Raw genomic sequence first — 13095 nt, forward strand, 5'->3', positions numbered from 1 at the left:
ATGTAAAAATCTACAGCTCTCTATGTAAGCGCTTTATATGAAAACTAGCTAATGGCCAAACGTTCGCGTAGCGGAAACTTGAATTTCTCCGAAGTTTATGCATGCACTGATTTCATTCATACATAATCAATTATACACAAATACACACTAATTTTCGGACACATCTCTTTTCTTCTAAAGTCTATGGATTAAAAAAAGTTCCGCCAGGACAACGTTCGCCAACGTTCGCCCAGCGGAATCTGATTTTGGTGAATTTCTCCACAATGGCTGCATACACAAATTTTTATTTACCATACACAATTATAGGACGTCTTACACTAATTATCTGCATAATTAAAATCTTTAAATTCAACAACATTCCGCTGCGCGAACGCACACGTTTAATTTGCTATTATTATAATTTTAGTTTTTAAAATTAATATTTGAGTAAAAATGCAACTTTTCTAAGTTTCTATAAAGTTTCTTTTGCCCATTTTCACCAATAAATACCTTAATTTAGAGGTCCCCTAAGAGCATTTAGGGAACACTTAATACGTATTTCGATTTCACCAAAGTTTAAGTGTCCCTTATAACCTTTATTATTGGCGGAGCCCTTATTCTAAGTGACACTTTTTAAACTATATTTATAGTAAGTGTATATATTGGGTAATAAGTTAGTTGTATGTTGTAAATATATTCATTATTATGATATTGTAAAAAGTTATTTGTAAATAAATCCATTCATCAAGTGACACTAAGTTAGCGAAACGTTAAGAGATTGTTGGTGAAAACGGGCATTATATCTTATCTTGGTTACCCAAGTTTTACCCAAGTTGGATTAAAGTGAAGGAAAACATCTCGAGGTGACCTCTATAATCACCAACACACATTGCGCAAGGGTGGTGATTAACGCTCGGTCCTTCTACGTGAGAGGAGGCCTTTGCCTAGTACTGGGGCGATGATGTTGATGCTTATAATTTTTGTATCTAAAAACTGTTTACTCGGTGGCAATAGTAGTACCTTTTTTTTGTTTGTCTGATGGTGGAACGAGAGCAAACTGCAATATGAATCAGTTAAGGCTCCCTCCAGGAACTGGGGTGACAGACTACCGATCACCACCCTCAGCCGCTGCCGCTGCCACCGTCACCGTTGATTCGCCATCGCAATATCGCATTGAATACCTATTGGACACAACCAAGTAGTCCAATTTTTTTTTTTTTCTTAGCCCTTATGGTCCCACTGCTGGGCAAAGGCCTCCCCATTTTGTTTCCACACCTCTCGATCCTTAGAGTGCTCCCACTCAATCCAATAATCGACTAAATTACAAGAGTGTGGCTAGTGCAAAAATTCTTATATCATAGACAAGAAAGACCGAATGTCAACTTGACAGCCGACGAGTGTCACTGTCATAAGCGGGCCTTGGATTTTGCGCCAAAACGTAAAATCTTTTGTTGTTTTGTTGAATTAAAAGAATGATTTTTCAGTAAAATAACACAAAATGTCGAAACGTAACAGTGTAGGTGCTTCAAACACCCTATTCAATTATTTTACTAAAACACCGCCTACGAATAAGAAGGTAAAATCAGAGGTTGAGGTTGCTAAAAGTCCGAAAGTAAACTCTTCGGTTCAAAACGGTGACAAAGAAAAGGTTGAAAGTAAGTACATAACATAATAGCAGTACAAGCATTTAACTGTTTTATATCATGAACTGTTAATAGTTACACAAAATCATTGTTTTAACAGAGAAAAAGCGTGAAAGACAAGCTACACCATCCCCTGAGGTTAAAAGAAACAGCGACAGTGAGGATGAGGTGCCCATTGCTCCCAAACGCAGGAAGAGAATCCGGCTCAACCCGGTGGACTCTGATGATTCCGATGTGGAGAACCAAGGTGGGTTACAAAGTAATTCACATTTTACAAAACAAACTTACCATGGGGCTAACCAACCGAGTGGTAAAAGGTATACCGGTAAATATACATATACCTGCCATAAGGTGACCAAATGACCTGTTTATATTTAAATAGTTAGGTTCTTTTCGCTGTATGCAATTTGGTTGTGTTATTGATATTTTTCAGTTTGACCTGATTTCTGGGGGAAGTATTTCCTGTATGTAGATAAAAAGTAGCCTAACTATTATTCTGATATATAAACTGTATTACTGCAAATTTGAATGAAATTTCATTCAGCTGTTAGAGCGCGAGGTAGTAACAATCATACACACACAGTCAAGGACTTTCTCCCGATTACTAACATTTTTTTTTAATTTTCAGCAGATAACAAAATGGATACATCTGAAGTTGAGAAGCCATCTATGGAGAAGAAACTACAGGATAGCTTCAAATATGAACCAAACCAGTCACCTAAGGCTAAGAAGCCAAGCAAACCAGCCACCAAATCTTCAACCAGTGATAAGTAAATAAACAAAACTAATTTTATGGAACATATAAAAATAAAATTCCATTATTCATTTTGATAACAGTTAAGTTACAAAAGAAAATATCACTGTAAATGCTACAAAGCTTACGTAAATATTTAAATTTTATCAGGCAATCAGCCATTTTCTTCTGCGATTGTAAAGAGAAAAATAATTATACAATAAAAAAAAATATTGGGTAACCAAGTTCTGAAACACATAATGCAACTTGCGCTCCGTTTGGCTTGTCTGGGCATAGGCACTCCTTGAAGCCACAGTGCAGAGAAAAAGAAAAAACAATATTATTTTAAAGCCAGGCGTCCTTGTCATCAATAAAATCCAGAATTGTTATAAATACTTTTCAGACCTTCAACATCAGCCCCAAAGCTAGTTGAAGAAAAACCCATATCAGCCGATGATGACAACTGGACTCATTGTAAGTTGGAGTGGTTAAAGCCTGAGAAAATACGGGATGCAAAGAAAAGGAGACCAGATCATCCTGAGTACGACCCTTCTACCTTGTTTGTGCCATCTGAGTTTTATAAGGATCAGACTCCTGTAAGTATATACCCATCAACATGTTATAAAAAAAATACAATAAAATTTAGGTATGATGTCAATGCAACAATAACTACAACAACGACATGGTAACCACCATTGATAAGATGATGGGGCATAAAAGTCTTTTTTTATTACTAGTTTTCATTATACATACATTACATTACCTATGTGTTATGTAAATGAAAACCTATAGGCAGATAAGAGTCTGAAATTATTTTCTGACCGTTATAAAATTATTCTTCAACTGTTTTACCAATTTTGAAAGCTTAGTTTTTAATTTAATAACATTCTATCAGCCTTTCTACTATCTCACTGCAGGACACAGGGATCTTGTCATACAGAGAATTTCTGAGCATTCATCATTATTGTTATATAGTCAAGGCGGAATAGGGATTTCATACTTTTTAATCCATGTTTTCCTTCACAATTCATTGATATTTCACAAGTACTTATTGATTTAATTTAATTTTGATTGCAGGCTCACCGTCAGTGGTGGGAGATGAAGTCCTCACACTTTGATTGTGTGCTATTCTTCAAAGTGGGCAAGTTCTATGAGCTGTACCATATGGATGCCGCTGTTGGGGTTAACGAACTTGGATTCTCTTATATGAAGGTAAATATAATTAGCACTCATATCTTGAGCTCACAAGTGTCAATCTTTACTTAATATTAAAAAGCTGAAGAGTTTGTTTCTTTCCTTGAAAGTGCAGAACTCAGAAACAGCCAACCCAATTTTAAAAAATCTACCCCATTTATCGAGGAATGCTAAACGCATTTTTTTCTGGTTGTGCGGAGTAGGTCCTTCGGGACACGTGTGAAATCTGATGTTTTTGAAATTAAACAGGACTTGTTCGGTGGACTATCTTGTCTTTTATTTGAAAATATAATTTGTACAACGTGTTGCTTTTAGAACAATAGAACGGGAGAGAGCTTATACCAACATTGACATATTAACAACATGTAGCCAACATAAACATTTAAATAAACATTGCCATATTCATAACAAAATCGCTCACACGAGTAAAAGTATGACCGGAAATCATAACCTCTGGCAGAGATATAAAGCTTTAAATAGCAAAAACTTAAAAATCTATTCTATTTCAGGGTGAATTCGCACATTCCGGGTTCCCTGAGAGTGCATACGGCAGGATGGCGTCAACATTAGTATCGAAGGGATACAAAGTAGCGCGAGTCGAACAGACTGAAACTCCTGACATGATGCAGGAAAGGTGCAGGAAGAGTAAGTTTTTATGTTTTTGTAATTATATACTGGATGGTTAACATAGTGTAGGTAAACCATTCAGACAAATTTTTTGATGACCAATATAGGTCTTGGATAGTGCACACTAACAACATTATTTATATTGTTGTTTGTTAGTATTAAATAATAAATTCCTTTTCAGCGGGTAAGAACAGCAAATGGGACAAAGTGGTTCGTCGCGAGATCTGCCAGGTGACGATGCGCGGCGCTCAGATCTGCGGCCTGCAGGACAACGGCCCGGCTGAGCCTACTGCTGCTTACATGATGGCTATTGCTGAAGAGGTATTTTATTAACAGCATTCACTGAACTTGAGTCTGTAACACTCAATATCCGTATTCATTAAATTTGTCTAGGTTGTCAGTGTAACAACTGACAATAATCTTTACTTTTCTCTATCTCTAATGAAGAGAAAACATTTTTCGTTTTTCTGTTTGTATCCTGAAGGATCTGATACTACTGAACCGATTTGAAAAAATATTTCACGCAAAATCAAATTATTTATTTTGTCTAGGCCTTTACAAGCAAAATAAAGTTGGTTCACTGTTGGGAATATACTATACACTACTCCCTGGTATGTCACCAGTAGCTATATTCTATCCGGATCCTGCAGAAGTTCCGTTATTTGACATGAGTGAGAACAAAAGAAACAGCTAGTACACAAAATAAAATTAAACCTATTTCTATATTTTGATGTGATCTTAACAAAAATCGCAGATGATAATTATTTACTAACATTAATTCGTAATATTACAGGAAAGTAATGGCAGCAGCACCTATGGGATATGCTTTGTGGACACTTCAATAGGTTTGTTCCACTTAGGCCAGTTTCAAGATGACAAGCATTCCTCCAGGCTTCTCACTACTTTGGCGCATTATCCTCCAGCTTTGGTAAGTAATTATTATTTTTTTAACTCATTTATTACTTGCAATATAGTCAATATTGCAAGTAATAAATGAGTTTAGGTACTTTGTTTTCTTAGTAAAACCTAGTCAACTCAAATCTTAAATGAGATTTCACATCCTTACTATAATTTTTGACATATCTATACTTCTTTTGTAGTTGGCTCTCATTTAAAATTAAGTTTTCAACAGGATACAACTTTTTTACTAATGTTATAAATGCTGTCTGTCTAGCTTTCACACCAAAACTATTAGAACAATTTAAATGACACAGATTAGAAAGGACGTAAGCTACTTCTCTTTCGGGTACTGGAAGAATGCATCCCTCGGGACACAGATGAAACCACAAGCAGGAACTAATCATTATTCCTAACATTTCCAGATAATCTACGACCGTAAGACCAGTCACCGTACTACAAAACTGCTCAGCACACACTGTCACAGTGCCCGCAGGGAGGCACAGAACTTGTGGACTCCAGACAGGACGCTCAAGATCTTAGCCGAGAAGTATTATAGAACTAATGCAGATGGCGAGTGGCCTGAAGGGATTAGGCCGTTTCTGCATGAAGGTTGGTGATAAAGTTGTTTTTATTTATTGTTATAATAGAAGAAGTGTGTGTTGTATGTTTTCAAGTAAAAATCGCTGAAAAAAATTGTTTTTAACTTGGAGGTGGATATAGGCTAGGCTACGGCGAGTTCAAAAATGGTTATAGTGACCAGTGGAGCGACGCTGTGGACCATTGATTAAAACTGTTGTTTAGTATTAAGTTTTTTAGTGTTATTTCTGTTTATCTTGTTAAAGTAATTTTCCTTGTCTTGTTTTTGTGTGTTTACGTGTGCGTCTGCGTAAAAATATATTATCCCACCAAAAACATTAAATGTAAAAAAATGCCAAGTCTCTCGATGCAGTCTTTCCATCGTAAAAAGTTTTGAGATCTCATAGAAGCCAAGTCCTATTCAAAATATTTTGTAGTTATAAATCAACATTTAGTAATTGTATGAATAGTTTTCTTTATATTATAATTATAGTGACTTGGCAATGAGCACAAGAAGAAACAAATAAAACGGCATATTTGGAGGAGTTGAAAGTTACACACACCGCATGCGTAAACATTAATATCACAAAATTAATTTTCTTTTGGTTTATCCGTGTCGTCCCAACCGAATTTCGGCAACGGCAGTCAGTCTTAGTGTACTCCCGATTCATTTACTTTCATAGCGATGGCCCGTAAGGTATTCTTAATTATTGTATTGGAGCATGTAGTCGGTAGTGACCATCATGATTCACACATAACAAATAATCTGATCACTGGTCTCGTCAGTAATATTTGCACATAATTCCAGGCAGCAAGCAGCTTTTAATTTGTGCTCATTGCCAAGTCACTATAATTATAATATAAAGAAAACTATTGATACAATTACTAAATGTTGATTTATAACTACAAAATATTTTGAATAGGACTTGGCTTCTATGAGATCTCAAAACTTTTTACGATGGAAAGACTGCATCGAGAGACTTGGCATTTTTTTACATTTAATGTTTTTGGTGGGATCTCATTTATTTTTTGTAAGTGTATTTCTTTCTTTTTTTTCACGTTCCATTACACTATATTTACAATTACTACTATAACAACATATTAATAGGACTTAAACTTATATATATTTGCATATATATATATATGTATAATAAATAACTAACAAACTAAATAGAACTAAACTAACTAACAAATAACTAACTAAATAAATATATATCTACTAACTTACAAACTATAATATAACTAGCTAATCTAAACCAAATAACACGTAAAGTCCGAATATAAATTACCACTACAATATTTTTTAGTTTCGAAATGGTTTTTCATAGACAGATGGCGCTATCAAATGAAATTTATCGAATTATTTTGAAGTACTACTTAGACTGCGCTTTGTAACGAAACCATAGCGCGATTCAGACAGGTACAACGCCATCTATCGAGCGCGCATACCATATTTATCGCAATACAATGGAGTTTTAGCTTTATTAATTTAATGAATTATGAACTTTATGTATTAATTTGTATTAATGATAGTCTATGTATTACATTTATATTATTCTTTTCTATTCTATGTATGTATTCATCCAATTGAATAGGTACTTATGGTATAAACAACGAACAAAGTTAACAATGCAGTTAAAATCCATACATAATGTTCTTGCCAAACCGCAAATATAAAATTGTTTTCTATGGCATATTATTTTTTAATGTTTTTATAATTTTTCCTTTATATGTGGCTAATGACCTATCTTGGTGCAAAATTTGAAGTTTCTAAGTCTGCTAGAAGTACCTTAGATTTTTGATGATCTGTCAGTGAATCAGTGAATCAGTGAGTCAGTGAGTGACAAAATGGCGTAACTTTGATCGACCGTAACTCCTAAACTATTAATTCAATTGGCATGTAATTTCGAACTTAAGCTTGTTCTAATGCCTACTATTATTCACCGAAAACCTAAACTCCTAGCTTTGTCCACGTCGAAGACATAGGGGGGGCGAAACAGCCGCGAATCGCTTCGAGAAAAGATGGTACGGCCGTGCCCGTTTTGCTCGAGACTTGGCTGGGGCACTGCCGTGCCCCCAGATTTTTCTTTCTTTCGCTTTTTAATCTGCCTAATAGTTGTCATCTTTACGTGCCACGCATACAGTTGTTAAAGGACAATGCCAGGGTCTGGGCTCATAGTTTGCCCAGCAATGGGAGTAGTTCCAGGGGGTTCCTTAGTGCACTCTGAACACGTAATGCAAATATTTTTGAAATCGCTCCCTGGGGTCCTGAGGAAAACCGGTTCAAATATTCTCCACGAAGAGTCACTTTACAAGGCCTGAGCCATTTGCCCAGTAGTAAGAGTGGTCAAAGTAGGTTCTTTACTTCAATCTTAACACGAAATTAAAATATTTTTGAAATTGGTCAAAGGAGACCCGAGAAAAAAACTGATTCAAATGTTCTCCTCAGATAGTCACTTAACAAAGTCTTTGGCATTTGCCCAGTACTGGGAGTGGTCAAAGTAGGTTCTTTACTTCACTCTTAACATGAAATCAAAATATTTTTGAAATCAGTCCTTGGGGTCCGGAGAAAACCCGGTTCTAATATTCCACATGAACAGTCGCTTTACAAAGCCTGTCTTATTTACCCAGTAGTGGGAGTGATTGAAATAGGTTCCTTAATTCACTTTTAACATGAAATTAAAATATTTTTGAAATCGGTCAAAGGAGACCCGAGAAAAAAACTGATTCAAATGTTCTCCTCAGATAGTCACTTAACAAAGTCTTTGGCATTTGCCCAGTACTGGGAGTGGTCAAAGTAGGTTCTTTACTTCACTCTTAACATGAAATCAAAATATTTTTGAAATCAGTCCTTGGGGTCCGGAGAAACCCGGTTCTAATATTCCACATGAACAGTCGCTTTACAAAGCCTGTCTTATTTACCCAGTAGTGGGAGTGATTGAAATAGGTTCCTTAATTCACTTTTAACATGAAATTAAAATATTTTTGAAATCAGTCAAAGGAGACCCGAGAAAAAAACTGATTCAAATGTTCTCCTCAGATAGTCACTTAACAAAGTCTTTGGCATTTGCCCAGTAGTGGGAGTGGTCAAAGTAGGTTCTTTACTTCACTCTTAACATGAAATCCAAATATTTTTGAAATCGGCCCCTGGGGTCCGGAGAAAAACCGGTTCTAATATTCCACATGAACAGTCGCTTTACAAAGCCTGTCTTATTTACCCAGTAGTGGGAGTGATTGAAATAGGTTCCTTAATTCACTTTTAACATGAAATTAAAATATTTTTGAAATCGGTCAAAGGAGACCCGAGAAAAAAACTGATTCAAATGTTCTCCTCAGATAGTCACTTAACAAAGTCTTAGGCATTTGCCCAGTAGTGGGAGTGGTCAAAGTAGGTTCTTTACTTCACTCTTAACATGAAATCAAAATATTTTTGAAATCAGTCCTTGGGGTCCGGAGAAAACCCGGTTCTAATATTCCACATGAACAGTCGCTTTACAAAGCCTGTCTTATTTACCCAGTAGTGGGAGTGATTGAAATAGGTTCCTTAATTCACTTTTAACATGAAATCCAAATATTTTTGAAATCGGCCCCTGGGGTCCGGAGAAAAACCGGTTCTAATATTCCACATGAACAGTCGCTTTACAAAGCCTGTCTTATTTACCCAGTAGTGGGAGTGATTGAAATAGGTTCCTTAATTCACTTTTAACATGAAATTAAAATATTTTTGAAATCGGTCAAAGGAGACCGAGAAAAAACTGATTCAAATGTTCTCCTCAGATAGTCACTTAACAAAGTCTTTGGCATTTGCCCAGTACTGGGAGTGGTCAAAGTAGGTTCTTTACTTCACTCTTAACATGAAATCAAAATATTTTTGAAATCAGTCCTTGGGGTCCGGAGAAAACCCGGTTCTAATATTCCACATGAACAGTCGCTTTACAAAGCCTGTCTTATTTACCCAGTAGTGGGAGTGATTGAAATAGGTTCCTTAATTCACTTTTAACATGAAATTAAAATATTTTTGAAATCGGTCAAAGGAGACCCGAGAAAAAAACTGATTCAAATGTTCTCCTCAGATAGTCACTTAACAAAGTCTTTGGCATTTGCCCAGTACTGGGAGTGGTCAAAGTAGGTTCTTTACTTCACTCTTAACATGAAATCAAAATATTTTTGAAATCAGTCCTTAGGGTCCGGAGAAAACCCGGTTCTAATATTCCACATGAACAGTCGCTTTACAAAGCCTGTCTTATTTACCCAGTAGTGGGAGTGATTGAAATAGGTTCCTTAATTCACTTTTAACATGAAATTAAAATATTTTTGAAATCGGTCAAAGGAGACCCGAGAAAAAAACTGATTCAAATGTTCTCCTCAGATAGTCACTTAACAGCGTATTTACAAAGTGTACATAGCCAAAACGCATCCATAGGAAACTGCTCGCTGATATTTTGTAATGCTGTTTTTTAATTTGTGATTTCAAAGTATACACGAATTTTGCGTACTGCTCCAGTATAATTCGTAGCTTAGACGTGCACATGCATCTTTCCAATTTATACACGGTCAAATTTAACTATACAAAATTAATATTAGGTAAAGCATTAAATAAAAAAGGCTTTCGAATCTGAGTTTGTTTATTAAAAATGCTAATTAAACAGGCTTCTTTTTGATATCATTATTCGCCCCCAAAAATGTATGTTGCCTTCTAAATTACTAAGTAACCACAATTAACGAGCATCTAAATAATACTATCTTACCCACTAGTATCTTCTAAGTAAACCACTCTAAATACAACTCAGCATGATGGTTATTTTTTAGCATCTAAATTTGTAGCATGCATTCTAACAGTAAACTTCTAAAATAATATTAAATGACACCATAAAATATATTTAATTAGCTTCTAATTTTTTAACTCAGTACGTTTAAAATGTAAGCAAGCAACATGCAGCAAGCATCGCTTCTGTCACGGCTCCGGTGCTGCGGGGCTCCGGCGGTCCCATGAGAGCTTATCATCGCAGATGGTTTTCACGCTCACCACCGCAGCTTCGGCTTGCTGGCCGGCTCAGCCGGCCAGCCTCTGCCGCGGCGGCGAGCGTTAAAACTACCTGCGGCTCAGCTCGCAGGCCGCCTCGCCCCTCCGCGCCTACGCGGTTTTGAATTGCACTCTAGGGGTAGGGCAGACAAGACTACGTGGAGTCGGTTTTGCAGCGATTCGTTTTCGTCACTAACTTCAATTTTTAATACAATGTTTTTTAATTGAAGGTTATAAATGGCAATATACTAAAAAGGAGGCCGAGTTAGTAAATTAGATGACAATGTATAAATAATGTTGTAAAATTGGAAGCTTAATCATGTGTTCAGTAAATAATTTTGTGGCTGCACTTATATTTCATATAAAAAATCAACTTATTTAAAAAACATACAAAAAAAAAATTGAATTTACGAGCATTATTAATATTTAAATTAACATTAAATGCTATTTCGTGTTTTAATCAAAATGGCAGCATGCAACTGCTCGCGAATAGATTGGAATCGTAAAGTTTTTCGCACCTATTCCAGTGTATACACGATTAGTTTGCATGCGGACTAGCACTGTATATTATGGAACAAAGCAAGTTACTTTGGCCACTACAAAATATATGCGAGTATTTGCGTACTGCTGCTGTATACATCGGAAGACTTTGTATAAAAAGTGAATTCCAATCTATTCGCGACTAGTTTCACACGCTTGCGTACTAGCCATGTATATACTGTAAATACGCCACTTAACAAAGTCTTTGGCATTTGCCCAGTACTGGGAGTGGTCAAAGTAGGTTCTTTACTTCACTCTTAACATGAAATCAAAATATTTTTGAAATCAGTCCTTGGGGTCCGGAGAAAACCCGGTTCTAATATTCCACATGAACAGTCGCTTTACAAAGCCTGTCTTATTTACCCAGTAGTGGGAGTGATTGAAATAGGTTCCTTAATTCACTTTTAACATGAAATTAAAATATTTTTGAAATCGGTCAAAGGAGACCCGAGAAAAAAACTGATTCAAATGTTCTCCTCAGATAGTCACTTAACAAAGTCTTTGGCATTTGCCCAGTACTGGGAGTGGTCAAAGTAGGTTCTTTACTTCACTCTTAACATGAAATCAAAATATTTTTGAAATCAGTCCTTGGGGTCCGGAGAAAACCCGGTTCTAATATTCCACATGAACAGTCGCTTTACAAAGCCTGTCTTATTTACCCAGTAGTGGGAGTGATTGAAATAGGTTCCTTAATTCACTCTTAACATGAAATCCAAATATTTTTGAAATCGGCCCCTGGGGTCCGGAGAAAAACCGGTTCTAATATTCCACATGAACAGTCGCTTTACAAAGCCTGTCTTATTAACCCAGTAGTGGGAGTGATTGAAATAGGTTCCTTAATTCACTTTTAACATGAAATTAAAATATTTTTGAAATCGGTCAAAGGAGACCCGAGAAAAAAACTGATTCAAATGTTCTCCTCAGATAGTCACTTAACAAAGTCTTTGGCATTTGCCCAGTACTGGGAGTGGTCAAAGTAGGTTCTTTACTTCACTCTTAACATGAAATCAAAATATTTTTGAAATCAGTCCTTGGGGTCCGGAGAAACCCGGTTCTAATATTCCACATGAACAGTCGCTTTACAAAGCCTGTCTTATTTACCCAGTAGTGGGAGTGATTGAAATAGGTTCCTTAATTCACTTTTAACATGAAATTAAAATATTTTTGAAATCGGTCAAAGGAGACCCGAGAAAAAAACTGATTCAAATGTTCTCCTCAGATAGTCACTTAACAAAGTCTTTGGCATTTGCCCAGTACTGGGAGTGGTCAAAGTAGGTTCTTTACTTCACTCTTAACATGAAATCAAAATATTTTTGAAATCAGTCCTTGGGGTCCGGAGAAAACCCGGTTCTAATATTCCACATGAACAGTCGCTTTACAAAGCCTGTCTTATTTACCCAGTAGTGGGAGTGATTGAAATAGGTTCCTTAATTCACTCTTAACATGAAATCCAAATATTTTTGAAATCGGCCCCTGGGCTCCGGAGAAAAACCGGTTCTAATATTCCACATGAACAGTCGCTTTACAAAGCCTGTCTTATTAACCCAGTAGTGGGAGTGATTGAAATAGGTTCCTTAATTCACTTTTAACATGAAATTAAAATATTTTTGAAATCGGTCAAAGGAGACCGAGAAAAAACTGATTCAAATGTTCTCCTCAGATAGTCACTTAACAAAGTCTTTGGCATTTGCCCAGTACTGGGAGTGGTCAAAGTAGGTTCTTTACTTCACTCTTAACATGAAATCAAAATATTTTTGAAATCAGTCCTTGGGGTCCGGAGAAACCCGGTTCTAATATTCCACATGAACAGTCGCTTTACAAAGCCTGTCTTATTTACCCAGTAGTGGGAGTGATTGAAATAGGTTCCTTAATTCACTTTT

The 13095-nt window shown here is 36.2% G+C and overlaps 1 protein-coding gene across 1 annotated transcript in view; it reads left to right on the forward strand.

Moving 5' to 3' along the window:
* Window positions 1-1365: 1365 nt before the first annotated feature.
* Window positions 1366-13095, forward strand: part of LOC110379891 (probable DNA mismatch repair protein Msh6) — a 98997-nt gene continuing 87267 nt past the window's right edge. Inside the window, 9 exon segments of the mRNA XM_064040781.1 lie at window positions 1366-1634; window positions 1723-1869; window positions 2251-2392; window positions 2759-2951; window positions 3433-3567; window positions 4059-4194; window positions 4358-4497; window positions 4970-5104; window positions 5499-5685. Of these exon segments, the coding sequence (XP_063896851.1) occupies window positions 1478-1634; window positions 1723-1869; window positions 2251-2392; window positions 2759-2951; window positions 3433-3567; window positions 4059-4194; window positions 4358-4497; window positions 4970-5104; window positions 5499-5685 (1372 nt within the window). The 5' untranslated portion in view covers window positions 1366-1477.

The sequence above is a fragment of the Helicoverpa armigera genome, chromosome 23 (genome assembly GCF_030705265.1).
Source record: "Helicoverpa armigera isolate CAAS_96S chromosome 23, ASM3070526v1, whole genome shotgun sequence".
Taxonomy (NCBI): domain Eukaryota; kingdom Metazoa; phylum Arthropoda; class Insecta; order Lepidoptera; family Noctuidae; genus Helicoverpa; species Helicoverpa armigera.